Raw genomic sequence first — 16,861 nt, 5'->3', positions numbered from 1 at the left:
AATACAGAAACATTTTAATTTGAAATCCTGGTTATGAAGCTGCCTTAAAGAAAGGTCTATTATGAAGGATACTCTCCCCTTTTACTACGTAGTATATGGGAGCCACAATCCCATGACATAGTTTGCTTAAAAGTACATCTACATATTCTTTTAGATGTTCCATAGCTTAGGAGTTTATGAAAATTGCATATGCATGATGGGAACAATATTACTAAAACATAGTAATATTAATATAATAATAAGATTTTTTGTTATTGGAATGAACATTCTTTGGTTATTTAGGTGTTCACTAACTACATCATAGATACTTTCAGAAGTAAGAACAATTTATATTTAAGTAGCAGAGTTCAATTTCAAAGAAGTATGCATACAAAGCAATATTTAAAAGCTTGTTTGACATTTTTTCAAGTTATACTCTGTATTTTTGGAGAAAGTGAATTTTATGGAAATAGATTATATAAATTATTTATAATTTATAATGCTGCATTTTATATATTTTGAAGCATACTTCAAATGTATAGGAATTATAATGTATATAATTTAATGATCATATTGATAAAAATTTTGTAACATGTTCTCCTATTTTTTCCATGAATCAACAAATAAATGTACAAATTACCAGGTATACTTAATCACTGTAGTTTTAATTTTACTGTAATGGTAAAGGATAATTATTCCTTAAGAACACTAGCATCAAAAAAAAGAACCCTAGCATAGTATGAACATCATATCTAGTCATTTTTAGTAAAGAGAAAACAGAAAACTCAGTAAGGTAAAACTTGAATTGATTTATCAATATTTACTACTTTTTTCAGTTAAATTATACTATCACTTAACTATATTTATTAATATTGGTTTCTTTTATACAGATTTTATATTTGCATGTGATCCATACTATATTGAATAATTGGCAGGCTACATTGGTTAAATTTTCAGATAATTCCTTGTTTTTGAAATCTTCCCCAAAACAATAAAATTCTATAATCTTGTATTTACATATTTTAGCAAACTACTTAAGAGATGCTTATATGCATTACATGTTATATAAACATGAAGATTATCATGGAAATGTTTCATACCCTCCAGTTCTTCATCAAATAGAATAAATATATATAGGCATTCAAAACTACAAATAATATAGAAATTAACTTTCACATTCATTTGCTTTTATGGCTTGAGCATTTCAATAAAATCTAATTGATTTTGTCACAATGCTTGCAATTAGCATGAGCAAATTATATATACACATAAGTACAACAAGTAAAGAGGTACAAATACCCTAGATCATGCAAATGTACAAGGCCTCATGGTGGATATTTGATATGCATTACATACGAGCGATATTATATTTAGCAAAATATTTCAGAGGTGCTTTGTTAGGTAGATGTCTTTTGTGCTTTGTTTTGTTTTGTTTTGGCCTGATGCATGCTCTGTTACTTTACTGTAGGTGATCCCTGAAAGTACAAATGTAAACCATTTCTGGGTGCAGTCCTAGCATAGCTGTGGCAGGAGAAAGTGTGACAGAAAGAAAAACATAGATAAAGGAAGAGAGCTTTATCTCCATTATAGTCAATGGTAAAATTTCCTTAAGTATATTTTGGCCTTCATTTTCCTTTTGAAAACCTTGTGAGGATTCCTTGCCCCCTTCAGAGTATTGCGCAACCTTCTCAAGAGATCATTTATCACAAGTTTCCACCTTGGAGTAGATCTTCCTACCTTTCCAGTCTTAATTCTGTGAGAAATAGCTGCAAATCGACGGTTGAGCTCGGAGATTTGGGGCTCTACTATTTTCCGGCAGTGTTCACCACGGTTTGCCATCAAATTTGCTGCTTGGTCACGAGTGGAGTCCACCTTTGGGCGGATGTCATTGATTTCAGCCTTTAGACGCTATATTCCATGAGCAAGAAACAGGGCTTTATGTTAGTAATCAAAGCTTCAGAAGACAGACAGACAGACAGACAACAAGACAGACAGACAGGCAGACACAGAGGAAGGGGGAGGGAGGAATGGAGGGTAATGGTAGGGGACAGACCAACAGACAGAGGGGCAGAGGAAAAATCGAAGAGGAAGACATAACAAGGAGAAAAATGGCATGCAGAGATAGAGTGGAAAGAACAAAACCAAGTTCAGTAAGAAGGAAGTATAATGAAGCTGTGTGTTTTCTTAAAACTACTGCGTCATTATTTTTAAGTTTCACATGCCTCTTTAATCTTCATACTTCCTCTAAGGAAGGATGTGGGAAATTCATAGCTTCTAGTTATTATTTGGAAACAAGCATATTGTTATGCATTTAACCTTATTTTCTATTATCCTTATTGAAATGAATAGATATAGCACCAATGAATTATGTACTGAGGAGGAACAGTAACTGAAACACACATTCTCATCCCTTTCTGATATTTCTGAGATTCTTCTTTTAAAAAACATATCGTGGAAAAAGGTGTTTCTCTAGTACAAAGATAATATGCCTTGCCTATAAAAGGAGGCCCAGTATGTCAAATATCCTCTTTGTATTATATCCAAATATTTGTATGAATTTCCTGATTACATGACATCCTTGATTAACTTCTATTAAGAATTAAGACAACATATTGTAACACAGATCCAGACGAACATATAATCCAGATAATAAGATAAATATGTTTTAAAGATATCCTAGAATATCTTCAGTATTTCATTTAAAAAGACAAATTCTATGGCACAAAACCGGAAAGTGAGAGCTGAACATGGTGGTGTACATCTATGATCCCAAAAGTCTTGAAAGACTGACAGGAAGTTTTTAAGTTAAAGGCAGTATATGTTATATAATGACTTCAAGGCCACCTTGTGTAGCTTAGAGATATCCTATTTCAAAACTAGTAAGCACAATAAAGGAAAGACAGAAATTTCAATAACTAAATTTTTAAACAGTATTAATAACCACAAATGACTGAAACTTCAACCTATCAAAATAGTGAATGATTAACTTAAAATAAATCTGTAAATAATCAACACATAATTTGATTAAGAAATGAAATAATATCAATTAGACAAAATATCAATAAGATATAATTCTACTTCATACATCTTGTTCTAGAAAACATATTTTAAAATGAAGGTTAATTTGATCTTTTGACATAAAGCACAGGAAGTACAAATAATACATTTTTTAAGATGAGAAAACATGTTAAAATACATTACTTTTCTTTACATGTGTAAAATATAAAATTGATTTGTATAAGCTGATGTTAATTAACAATACCATGTTCAATATCTCTTATCAATAAAGCTTTTAAAGAATTTTATACCTTAGATGTTGGAATATTTGTACTTGTGCAATGTGGTATCTTGATATTTGCCCGAAGAACAAGCAAAAAATAACTTATAGTTCATAAATACCTATACATTTAGCTTTACGGTAGCTTTGTGTACAGTTTTAGAATAATTTTGTACATGAACTAGTGTTGCATGGTGTCAAATATTATATTGTGAAGTGGTGTAAGTATTAAAATTCTGGAAGTTTGAAACACTGTGGATTTAGGATTCGTAGATCAGAGATGGTGAATCTATACTGAGATTAATGTTTGGCACTCAAGATACAAAAATGATTGTTTAATGTAGGCTATATGAATGGATATAAAATTATGTTAATTGTGTATACAATAATAACACAATTAAATAAATGACTTTACTATATGGAATAAAAATATATACTTCTAAACCCTTTTGAGCTAAGCTCAAGCATAGACAGGTCAGATATGAACCTTGAAAAACATTCAAATTTTAGATATTTACAATGTCATAAATTCCTATAAAAAGAGGAAGATAGAAAGCAATGAAGATAATAGAATAGAAAAGAATAATGTATGATCAAAAGAATGAAGCAACACAAATATAAACAAAAAATAAAGAGTAGACTTTTATTAAAAAGTCTGTGGTATTTTGTAGTTCAAACATAATTGTCATAACATGTACATTCTGAAAACTACACCTCATATTTTATTTGCTACCTTAAGAATGTCTTCTTTTTGTTGTGGTTTCTTTTTTTCAGATTCATCCAAGATTTCATCTGTATGAATTATCCACTTTGTAATGTGTTCGACATTCTGATCAAATGTTTCAATATGTCTCTGGTATTCCTGAATTATATAGAAATATAGTATGTAATTGGTTAGACAAAATTTTTAAAACATTTAATTTTCTGAAAAGAAAAAATAATATTTAATTTCTCTTTAAGTAACATATCAAAAATAGAAAATAGTGTTATATATAAAAGTATCTAAGTATTATGATTCTGTATATCAGTATATATAGATAGTAATAGAATTCTCAAACAGAAACAAAACTCCTGAATTCTTATTTTCTTGTTTGTGTTTTGTTATGTTTCTTGCTTATTGACAAAGAGAAGTTTAAAAGTGTGGTCATTTGAAAGAAAATGGCTCCTGTAGTCTCACTGGGAGTGATGCTATTAAGAGGTATGACATTTTTAAGTAGGTGTGGCCTTGTTGGAGGAAGTCTGTAGCGGTGGGGATTTGAGGTTTTGTATGCTCAAGCTATGCCTAGTGTAAAACACAGTCTATCATTCTGCTGACTGTAGATCAAGATGTAGAACTCTCAGCTGCTTCTCCAGCACCAAGTCTGCCTGAAGATTGGCATGTTTCATGTCATGATGCTAATGGACTAAGCCACTGAGTTGGAAGCCAATGTCAATGAAATTTTTTCCTTTATAAGAGTTGCCGTGTCTCAGAGATCCAAGATGGGGAAGCCAAACTCAAAACTTTTCTGACCAGCAAAACAGCAATGACTTTACCTTGACCAAAAGACTGAACTGCGGGCCCCAAAACACCAGTGTCTGTGTCTCCCAGCTAGGTGGAGACCCCACAGTGAAGGACACAAGAAGTCTGACCTCAGATCACCTGGCTAATCCCCAGAAAAGTTCCTGGTTCCTGTGGGCTCTGGAAGTCTCAACATATAGCAACTTGTCTGTGCACTTCTCTCACCAGAATGTAAATACCTTTTGGGTATCTTGGCATGCAGCTCCAGCCTCATGGCCTCCTGACCCCAGGGAGCCATAGGAACAGCCCCAGATGCCACTCCAAAGCACAACCCATCTCCCTAGGGAGACTGACCAAACCACTGGGATCACTGGTTCCCTAGGATAGCTGCTCCCCGCAAGCACTGTGCCTGGGCAGCTGCAGCTCATTAAGTTCAGATCAAGAAAAGCAAAGATAGATCAGTTGTCTCTGGGACTTCCCCTGGTGAACAAAGAGATCCTGCATTACTGAAGAGTCAAGTTAGTCCACAGGATTGTACATCTGAGGAGAGTTGCAGGATATCACCTTAGAACCACCAACCAGTTGGAAACTATACCCAGCAATTTAAGGAGGGCTCATGAGGGAACATCCAGCTTCTTGGCCAGGGCTTTCCCCTCAGACCTCACCCCTTCCACTGCAGGAACCTCAATGGGAGCCAGCCAACACCAGAGACAACCAGATTGCTCAACATCAGCATAAGGACACAATCAACAAATACCAAAACAATATGGTATCCCTAGAATCCATTTGTCACAAGGAGATCAGAATAGATGCATAAACTAGACCCAACATTCTTCTGAATTCAAGAAACATCTCAGCCAAAATGATAGATATTACCTGAGAGTAACTGGCTAGAAGAAGGTCTTCCAAGCTTACAGACACAAGAAGCATCCTGGAGTAGTTATTCTACTATTTAATAAAATTGACTTTGAAACAAATTAATGAAAGTAGATGGACATTTCATACTCATCAAAGGAAAATTCAACCAAAATGATACCACAATTCTGAACATCTATGCCCCAATTTCAAGGCCACCTACATGTGTAAAAGAAACATCAATAAACCTTAAAACATACATAAATCCCAACATATTAATAGTGGGAGACTTCAACACCCCACTCTCACCAAAGGATAGGTCAGTGAAACAGAAACTCAATTGAGAAATAATGACACTAGCAGATGTCATGAGTCAAATGGATATAACAGGCATCTACTGAAAATTTCACCCAAACACAAAAGTTTAATCCTTCTTCTTATCATCTTACAGAACTTTCTCCAAAATTGACCATATACTAGGTCACAAAGCAAGCCTCAACAGTTACCAGAAAATTGAAATAACACCTTGTATCAAATCAGACTACCTTAGACTAAAGCTGGACCTCAACAACAACTGAAATAACAAAAAGCCTACACACACATGGAAACAGAATGACTCTCTACTCTCTTTGATCACTTCTCCCTGGTGGGGTGGCATTCCTAGGCCACAGAGGATGCAGGCAGTACTGATGAGATTTGATAGGCTATGGTAAGATGGTAGAGGTGGAGTGCTCCTCCTTTCTGTGGACTAATCGAGTGGGATACTGGGGAATAAAGAAGGACATTGCAAATGAGAGGAGAGGAGGGAAGTGGTTACAATCGACATGTAAAGTGAATAAATTATAAAAAAATAAATTTAAATTTAAAAAGAGTTGATATGGTCACAGTGTCTTTTCACAGTAGTAAAACACTAAGACAAAAAGATTCTGGCCTCTCTTCTTACCAACAAAAGATTTAGCCATTCTTCTGCTCTGGAGGTGACAGCTATCCAGTTACTGTTCAGAAGACTCAGTTTGTCTTCTACCAGGGTTTCCTTTTTGCCCAATACTGATTTCAAAGACTCTCCTAGTTCTGTGACACTCTTCAAGTGAGCCTTTTGTTTCTCAATCTCTTTCTGAATACCCTGTAGAGAAAAGTAACATTAAATTTCAAGTAATACACTGTATGTAGCACTAAGACTTAAAGTTTGTGAAAAGGTTATGTGTTTGCTGGCTATACACAGATTTTTGTAAGGTCATATCCTTACAGCCATGTGTTTAAGAACCATGAAAGTATCCCACATATTTTATAGGATCATTACTGGATATATTGGGTGTGTGTAGTTATACAAGTATGACTAATTGTTAATCATAATTATACATATTTGATAATTAAACCTACAGTTTTAAAATTAATATTGAATGTTTATTATATATTAGTTAACAGAAGACAATTTAAGACTCACCTACAAATAAATAACTGTCTTTAGAAAATTAAACCACTAAGATTCTATTATTTCTCTATATTAGTGTATTCAACCTTTTGGATACTTGAATATTTTTGACACCTCATTAAACTTAATGAACCATTCTCATGTTTTCTAAAGCATTAAATAAATAGACACAAAAACTGATTAAAAGAAGAAAAGTCATTTGCAAATAAAGCTAATGCCTTAATAACAAAATCCAAAGTCAAAACAAGACAAAAATAACTGAGGAATAATAATAATAAATCAGAATAAGTTCACAATTAGAATAAAATAAAATTCATACAAAATCATAGAGCTTTTGTGGTCTACTTTATTTGGTATTCTGTAGGTCTCTTATACGTTTATTGGCATCTCTTTCTTTTAATTGGGGAAATTCTTTTCTATGATCTTGTTGAAAATGTTTTCTGGGTCTTGGATCTGGGACCCTTCTATTTTCTCATTTTCTATTATTCTTAGGTTTCGTCTTTTCATGATGTTCTTTATTTCTTAGATGTTTTGGTTCAGGAATTTTTTAGATTTTACATTTTTCTTTGGTGGTTTTATCAAACTCTCCATTGTATCTTCTACACCTGAGAATCTTCCCTCCATCTGTTGTATTCTGTTGGAGATGCTTACCTCTGTAATTCCTGTTTTCTTCTCTATGTTCTCTCCATAATTTTCTCAATTTGTGCTTTTGTTATTGTTTCCATTTTCATCTTCAGATCTTGAACTGTTTTACAGATTTCCTTTCCCTTATTGTTTGAATTTCCCTGAAACTCTTCCAGTGATTTATTAATTTCTTCTCTATAGGCCTCTCTCACACTCTCCATAAGGGCTTCAATGTATTTGACTCTGTTTTCTCATATTTCTTTGTTTCCTCCATTATCTTCTTCATAAGGATAGATCTAATGTCATTTTCTTGTGTTTCAGTTGTGTTAGGGTGTCCAGGATGGATTGATTTGGGATAACTGTGTCTGTGATGCGATATTGCTTTGGCTTTTTTGGTTCATGTTTTTATGCTTGCTTTAGCCATCTGGCTATGTCTAGCATTGGCTGGTCATTTCTGGTTCCCTTCTGTTGCAATTGATAGAAGCTCATAGGTGAGTGACTATGGGCAGAGGCCAAGCACCTGTGGGCGCCAGAGAACCCTTCTGTGGATCAGCCAGTTGAAATGAGGTCAGATCCACCTGTGTTCTAGACTGTTGTTTCTCCTCTCCGCCTAAAGACTCATCCGCTTGTGTTTTGTGGCCCACAGTTCAGTCAGAGAAGAGTCACAGAGCTTGTGGGTAGATCCCCAAGCCTGTGTTGACCCGGCAACGTTCCATGGATTAGGCAGTTAACTTGAGGTCAGATCCACTTGTGTTTCACACCATTGTGGTCTCCTTTTGGCTAGGAAACCCAGAAACTGGGGTGTGTGAGGTTTTTGTGTTCTGGTTTTTTTTTTTTTTTTAATGTGTGCTTGTTTGTTTGTTTTGTTTTGGCCCACAGTTCAGGCTAAGATATTGAGTGTGGTACATTGTATGCTGGCTATTGGCTAGGTGCTGGAGATGACATGCATGACTGCAGGGACCCTTGGACTTTTCTGTGGATTAGCTGGGTGACCCGAGCCAGAACCCACATGTGTTCGACCATGTGGTTTCCTCTCACCTTGTCACTGCTGTCCTGCCTATTGGACACAGTGTGTGATTAGCACTGCCATGTTGATCTCCCCTCATCTATAGACTTTTATATTTGTGTCATTTTTTCTCTTTTCAATATTAAAATAGTGACAATGAGGTAACCTGTGCCAAGTAAATTTATCTGTTATGATAGAAAGAATTATAATATAGGTAGCATTTCTTATACAAAATGAGATTAGAATTTCCCAAAATCAATTACTTCAATTATCAATCACGAGGATTTATCATATTACTCTTAGACACCAGACACTCATATTAAATGGCCACTGGATGTCTACCCTTTAGAAACCCTATACATTTAAAGGTAAAATATATACTATACAAATATAAAAGCTAATCATCTTTCTATATAAAAAATAAAACATTATAACTTTTATACTCAATTATACTTAGGTGTTATTTTTCTCAAGTTGTAATATATAAGCTCTTTATTTTGATTTTAAGGTGAGGAAAACATAAAATTATACTCATTATATTTTATTTTGACTTATATGATAATAATATCTACCTTTGGAGACATAAGAATATCAAAATTTGAACTGAATAGGTGATATCAAAGAGATACATATTGCAACAACATGTTTAGCATGAGTAGTATTCAACTGAAACAGTAATTCAAATAATCCCTATATTTGAGTGCTGAGAATTGAACCTAATTCTCTGGAAGAACAGAAAATACTTTTAACTGTTGAGCCATCTCTCCAGCCCCTTCAAACAACTTATTTTTTTAAGGTTTTGTTTTTATTTTTTATTTTTGGATTATTTTTTAAATGTATCAGATTACAACTCAATTGTTATCTCGTCACTTGAGATGGCTCAGTCGTTAAAGGCTACGCTCACAATTAAGCAACTTCTTAAGGGCAGTTTGTTTTTAGTTTATATTTTTACTAAACCACGCATTTAACCAAATATGTACTTTACTGGAATTTCATTACAATATCATCCCCTTTACTAGGATACTACAGTAATTTTATTGTAGATATTACTTACATCTTATTCATGAAAAGGTTGCTGAAGAGTTAACTAATATGCTTAGAAAAGATGTTTTAAAATGTTTGAGCATACAAGTGTGGTCATATAACCATAGGATTTCTGATAGTTGAAAACTGGGAATTGAAACAAAATTAAAATATGAATAATTTTGACTTTGGATTTTTAAATTCTATTTTTACAAGACAATATATTTACTTTTAAATTGATAGTGTATATATATTTTGTTTCTCAACAATGATGAAATTTGATATGAATTGCTTTTTGAGACCTTGCATTATTCTACTATGGCTTAAAATGTAGAAAAGATTTTACTCTTAGCATATGTAAAAGAACAGTATAATGATAGATTAAGGAATCATATAAAACATTTAAATATTAGGTTTTATAGCAATGTATATTGACTTTTATTAACAATCCATCATGTATTAAAGAAGATTTTTATGAAAGCAGAATGTGCAGAACAGAAATTATAGCCATAACTTTAATGACAAGTAATAGTGACTTCAATGGCACTTAACAGATGTTCTGTTTTCTAAGTAACAGCTGTTTGATGCATTCATTGTACGAAGTTAATGATCTTCTAGTGATGTTTTACTTCACAGATAAATTACTATGCTCTCTTTTTAAAATATATGTATTTTTCTTGAAAATAATAGTGTAATAGACTTTGTAAATAAGAAATAGTTTTCACATTTCTGTAGTTAAGAGAATGATGAGATGATCCAATTATTCCTATAAACTATGAGCAGAAATCAGATCTCTATAAACAGTTAAGAGATTGTTTAAAAATATACAGCATAGTTAATAGATTTGGACATATATCCCTTAAGACTGTTTGAAAATCATGGATATTACATGAGTGATATTTTCCGAGTAGTTCTCAGAGTAATGCCCCAAATTAATCTGTAACACCCACTTGCCCAGTAACCAGGTAACTCTCTGGAATGCTGGGACTTGTAGTTGTTGAAAAATAACAAATACTGGTGGCCTATTCTAGCTACATTTAGGCAGACCAGTTAAATATAAACCCCTGAGATATAATTCACTCATTTGTATAATTTTCAACTTTCCCAGGTGATTACATGTAAATAAGAAATAAGTAACAAACAAAAGGACTTTTTGAGATGAGGTATTATTAGGTCCTAATCATTACATATTATAGCTGAAGTGACAATAAAAAGATAATTTAGGAAACTAATAATTTTTTTTATGTTGAACCTTATAAATATATATCTTTGAACTAAATATGATGAGTACTATTATTTCATAGGTAGTCATTTAAACAATATCTGGTCCAAATGAATCTCCATTTTCTCAAGTTCTTGTGGTGGTTAGACCAAAACCAGCATTTCTCATAAATTTGTGAAACAGTTTTCTTTCTACCTAATAAGTCACTTCCCTTATGTTGGCAGAAGGGACAAATAGCTATCTATAGTGCTTATTAGCAAACCAAAGAACATGCTTGCCTCCAAGATCTCTTGATATAGCAAGTATCTGTAACACATTTCAAAACAAAGTCCATACTGGCATTCTGGCTCTTCTCAGCTATTCTCACTGGCTCCACTCTACCTAAATTTGTTCATGCTCTGAATTTTTCCAGATGCTTCTGACTGTTCTCCTCATATCTACCATGGAACAGTCATGTTCATGTCAGTTTACACAGATGTCAGTTTTTTGCATTATTAAATGTGATGAATAGAATTCAATGTTTTACTGATTTTTTTCAGACAACTCTATTTCTATAAAACAATGTAGTTGTGTATTACAAAGAAGCTGCAATTCAGAAATAGCATATAACAAGAACATTTTAGGGCATCATATTTAACTCTTAAATTTCAGATCACACTACAAGCGAAAAGAGCTTATTTAAATTATTAAAAATTCTTCAATAATGACACTGGGTTAGAATAAATGAACTATGCTAATGATTAAATTAGAAAATTATAGAAAGAAACTTTTGTAGAGCTGGCACTTTTTAGAAAGGATCATCATAAGTAAATATGTAATTGACATAAATATTTATTTTCATGTGGCTCAGGATGTTAAGCAATTTTTCTCATTAATGAGATACTTAGAATTGATTTTCTTATGTAAAATTGATTAAATTTACTTTAAAGCATTAAAGATTCCATTTGATTGTTGAGAAAAGTGTTACATGTCTGTAATCTCAACATTTGGGAGATTAAAACAGAAGGATTATGTGTTTGAAGCTACAGCATATAGTCCAATGTTGACCATAGACAAGTGAATGAAAAACGATAAAAGGAAGACATGACTTGTCCTAAGGGTTTGAGATATTATTATTCATATAATAATAGTATATATATTATATTATTGCTGTTGATAAAAGGGATAAAACAAACAGAGGCAGAGATATTTGGATAGTCTATGGTGAGAACATTCCTGGAAAACTGGACCATGTCATATGAGGAGAGGTGAAGAGAGGAGGGTAGAAGGTTGAACCAGAAGAGCAAGAGGCCAGTAGCCAAAGAGACCAAATTGGAAAAAAGGACATGAAGCCATAAGGCCTGGGTTATACATGGAATAGAGGAGCTGGGGGAAAAGGAAGCTCTGCCTAACACCTGACCTAGAGAGTTCAAGATGAAGTATGCTAGTCTGGATGAACCTGTAAGTGGTAGGTACTGAGGGATGCTGGGAGAATTTCTAAGCTTTCATATGTTAACAAACACTTCAGTTTTGTCAAGTATCCCATCTGCCAAGAAAGTACATTAACTGTGAATGAACTAAGGAGATGAGATGAAGACCCAATCTGTGGTGATAACTCCAGACTACTCTAAACTCTTATAATTAAGGAACTTAACGAAAAGACATAGTGATGTGGAATTTTCATGTTGTGCGTGTGTGTGTGTGTGTGTGTAGTCAATTCAAAATAGAATTCTTTAGAAAACAAAGAATAATCTTTATGGTGGCCCCAGAATAAAAGTGTATTAGGTATAACTTAAATTTTCTCCTAACTTGTTTATAAAATTCAATTAGCTGAGTTTCCTTTCATGTCTAGATCTTGTTCTTTATGCATCATTATGGAAATCTTCTAAATTCCAAGGATTCTCCCTCAACTTCATATAATGAAGTTCCAAATGCCAATATCTCTGAATGTGACTGTCTACCAATAGGACATTTAGAGAGGTAAGTGTCATAATGATATAGTAACAATGAATCCATATGACTAGTGTCATTAGAAGATTAATTTGGTTTCCAGATATGTCCACAGACTAATATGAAGTAATGTGTATATTAGTAGCCAATGAAAATGGTTTTAAAAGAAAGCAATGTTTCTGAAAACTGATATTGCTCTTTGAGTCTCCAGAAGTATGGAAAATGAGGTTTCCACATTTTAAACTGTATCTTAAGGAATACCTGGCAATCAATTGAACCTGAGTATTTTGAAACCAGCAATGAGGATATATCTGTGACAATAAGAGATTACTGAATCACAATTCTGCATAGTATTTGTGAATCCTTGAAAAGTAAATCATGCATTTTATTATATTCCATACAGAAAAGAACAAAAATATTTAGTTTAAGCTGTTTTACAGCTACATATAATAAAAGCTCCTGGGATACATTTGCAGGTCATATGGACCTTTTTTGGTTTTCGCATTCGTTAGTTAATAAGAAAAGCCAGGAAGATTCGGCTTTGGCCAACATAATTATCTCTCAAATTGCATTCCTTACACGTTCATTTTAGAATAAGGTCATTTAAGCAGGGGTCAATGCTGCTCATCTTGAGTTTGCATTTTGTTACCAATTCTGGTAAATAGATCAGCCTACATTAATTCTAGCAAATGAATTAAGAGCAGAAATAAAGTATGAAGTTCTTACAATTCATTTTTTTTTGTATTTTTTTTAATGTTATTTATTTATTTATTTATTTATTTTTATTTTTATTTTTATTAATTTATTCTTGTTACATCTCAATGTTTATCCCATCCCTTGTATCCTCCCATTCCTCCCCCCCCCCCATTTTCCCATTATTCCCCTCCCCTATGACTGTTCCTGAGGGGGATTACCTCCCCCTATATATTCTCATAGGGTATCAAGTCTCTTCTTGGCTACTTGCTGTCCATCCTCTGAGTGCCACCAGGTCTCCCCCTCCAGGGGACATGGTCAAATGTGAGGCACCAGAGTACGTGAGAAAGTCGTATCACACTCTCCACTCAACTGTGGAGAATATTCTGACCATTGGCTAGATCTGGGAAGGGGTTTAAAGTTTACCTCCTGTATTGTCCTTGGCTGGTGCCTTAGTTTGAGCGGGACCCCTGGACCCAAATCTGCCTATCATATTGTTCTACTTGTAGATTTCTAGGACCCTCTGGATCCTTTTATTTTGCTGTTCTCCCATGCGTCTCTCATTTAGAGTCCCAATAGGATGCCTTCCCCTCTGTCCCAGTTTCCTGGTAAGTGAAGGCTTTCGTGGGACATGCCCCTTGGGCTAGTATGCAGATATAAGTGAGTATATACCATTTGATTCTTTCTGCTTCTGGGTTAACTCACTCATTATGATCATTTCTAGCTCAATCCATTTATCCACAAATTTCGGGAATTCCTTGTTTTTAATAGCTGAGTAGTATTCCATAGTGTATATGTACCACAGTTTCTTTATCCACTCTTCTACTGAGGGACACTTAGGCTGTTTCCATGTTCTGGCTATTATGAATAAGGCTGCTATGAACATGGTTGAGCAAATTTTCTTGTTGTGTGCTGGAGCATCTTCTGGGTATATTCCAAGGAGTGGAATAGTTGGGTCTTGAGGAAGCCCTATTCCCATTTTTCTGAGATAGCACCAGATAGATTTCCAAAGTGGCTGTACTAGTTTGCATTCCCACCAGCAATGAAGGAGTGTTCCTCTCTCCCCACATCCTCGCCAGCATGTGGTGTCGCTTGAATTTTTGATCTTAGCCATTCTGATGGGTGTAAGATGGAATCTCAGAGTTGTTTTGATTTGCATTTCCCTGATGACTAAGGAGGTTGAGCATTTCTTTAAGTGTTTCTCAGCCATTTGATACTCCTCTGTTGAGAATTCTCTGTTTAGTTCCAAGCCCCATTTCTCAATTGGGTTATTCGGTTTGGTGGTGTTTAATTTCTTGAGTTCTTTATATATTTTGGATATTAGACCTTTGTCAGATGTAGGGTTGGTGAAGATTTTTTCCCAGTCTGTAGGCTGTCGCTTTGTTCTCTTGACAGTGTCTCCTGCCTTACAGAAGCTTCTCAGCCTCATGAGGTCCCATTTATTAATGGTTGACATTAAAAAAAAGTCAGTTACAATTCATTTTTGAGAGAGAACTAATGTTCTCTATGGCATTATTTTCCTTTCTTATGCTAAGAGTTGAAACTAACCAAGATTTTGAAAAAATGACTCTAGTCTTTGCATGATTACATCAAAGATAGTTCCTTAACCCTGAAATAGTTACTTTTATGAGATAAAATCTTATATTTACCTTTTATGAAACATTTCATCTTGGCCATTTTATAGTATTCTAGCTATAATCTAAGCACATAATAGTTGATTTATTCTAAACAAACAGAAAGACATTATATGATAGAATAGTAAGAGGAAAATTAGGACAGTTCACTTTTTATACTATATCATCTGTTTTTTCATTATCATAATAAGCTAAAAAAAACATATAATTTCGAAATAACAGCTGTAACTCTAGAGAACTGTTCTGAGTGGTGAGAATAAGAATGTAACCCACCACATTTATTTAAAAATTTTACCATTATATATCCTCTAAGTCTACCCAAAGAAAAATGGTTTTAAGTATGGGCTCATATCATCATAGGGTTTTGCAAAATGCAATCTATGTTTTAAAAATTTGAAGCATAATGTTTAAGCCTCAACTGAACTAAATGTCAGTGCTAATATCCTGGCTATCTAATTAACACAGTCAAATACTTGTTAATTTTTTAAAAATTAGAATAAGGATGCTATTTAAATGGCTCAATGCATTGACACAGTCTAAGATTAAAATATACCAACTATGTAATCTACTTTTTTATTAGGATAATATCAAATAATATAGTAATGGATAACCAAGAAAAATATTAAACTATAAGTGTTTGACTTTAAATTCTAGGCAGCAGTAAATGTTTTTCTGGCTATCAGAGAAATGACAAGAGTTTCTCAGCTAGAATGAAAGTAAGGAGAATCTTCACAGACCCTTTTAGAGTCTTAATGATTTTGACCTAAGCAATTCAATAAACTATCCACAGTCTCTGTATCTTGCTGTATCTTCAGTTGTATGTTCCATATAGGCACTCTATTTTAAGGTAATCTGATAAAACATGGAACTATATTTCTGTGAATAATATATTTGGATCTTCAGATGCATATGACTCATTTGCTATATATATATATATATATATATATATATATATATATATATATATATATATATATATATATATATCTGAACGATTTTTACAAAATAATGTACATAATTTAAATGATTTACAACCAACTTATTCAATGCATGTCTTAGAGAGATTCTTCATAAAGTTTACCATTTGATTCATCATTCTTGAAATATACAGTTAGAGAGAATAGGAAAAATGGAGCAATGTATTATTGATAATACTATTACTTTTATCCATTACTATTTGGTTATAAAATCATTTACTATGTGTTTTCTTATATGTTAAAAATAACTTTCAGTAATATAGGATTTACCTTTCCCCATGCAACTTCAGAATCCAAATTACTTGGCATTCCTTCAACTGCTGATCTCTTTGTCAATTCCATATCTGTTGCTGCCAGCCATTCTGTCAAGACATTCATTTCCTTTCTCATCTTCCGTGACAATTTCAAGCATTTCTCCAACTGTTGCTTTCTCTCTGTTACCTAAATATGAATAATAATATATTAAATTTAGCTTACTTTGTAAGTCAAGTTTATTTACAGTCACTTTATTGGAATTTTTTATATTTCAATCATTGTAAAATAGGTATTTTTACATGCTGTTTTCCATCTTATTTTAGAAAAATCATATACACATGAAATCAATAGTAAGTAAAAAGTCTTCAGCAATGGAAATGCTTAGGCAAAATACAGTATATTTTCTTGTCATGAAAGCAACAGTAACAAAAAAAAATCACGTGAATTTGTTTCTTGG

The 16,861-nt window shown here is 33.3% G+C and overlaps 1 protein-coding gene across 10 annotated transcripts in view; it reads right to left on the bottom strand.

Annotated features, from left to right (window-relative positions):
• Dmd (dystrophin) overlaps nucleotides 1–16,861 on the bottom strand; it is a 2,465,896-nt gene that overhangs the window by 1,259,770 nt on the left and 1,189,265 nt on the right. For all 10 annotated transcript variants that reach the window (XM_051140917.1, XM_051140916.1, XM_051140911.1 and 7 more), the window contains exons 34-37: nucleotides 16,420–16,590; nucleotides 6,553–6,732; nucleotides 3,990–4,118; nucleotides 1,717–1,887 (exon numbers count right to left, since the gene is read on the bottom strand). In XM_051140917.1, coding sequence (XP_050996874.1) covers nucleotides 1,717–1,887; nucleotides 3,990–4,118; nucleotides 6,553–6,732; nucleotides 16,420–16,590 — 651 coding nt within the window. The remainder of the gene's footprint in view (nucleotides 1–1,716; nucleotides 1,888–3,989; nucleotides 4,119–6,552; nucleotides 6,733–16,419; nucleotides 16,591–16,861) is intronic.

This window comes from Acomys russatus, chromosome X (assembly GCF_903995435.1).
Source record: "Acomys russatus chromosome X, mAcoRus1.1, whole genome shotgun sequence".
NCBI lineage: Eukaryota > Metazoa > Chordata > Mammalia > Rodentia > Muridae > Acomys > Acomys russatus.
Note: the sequence above shows the minus strand (reverse complement) of the source record. Positions and strands in the feature narration are given on the sequence as shown.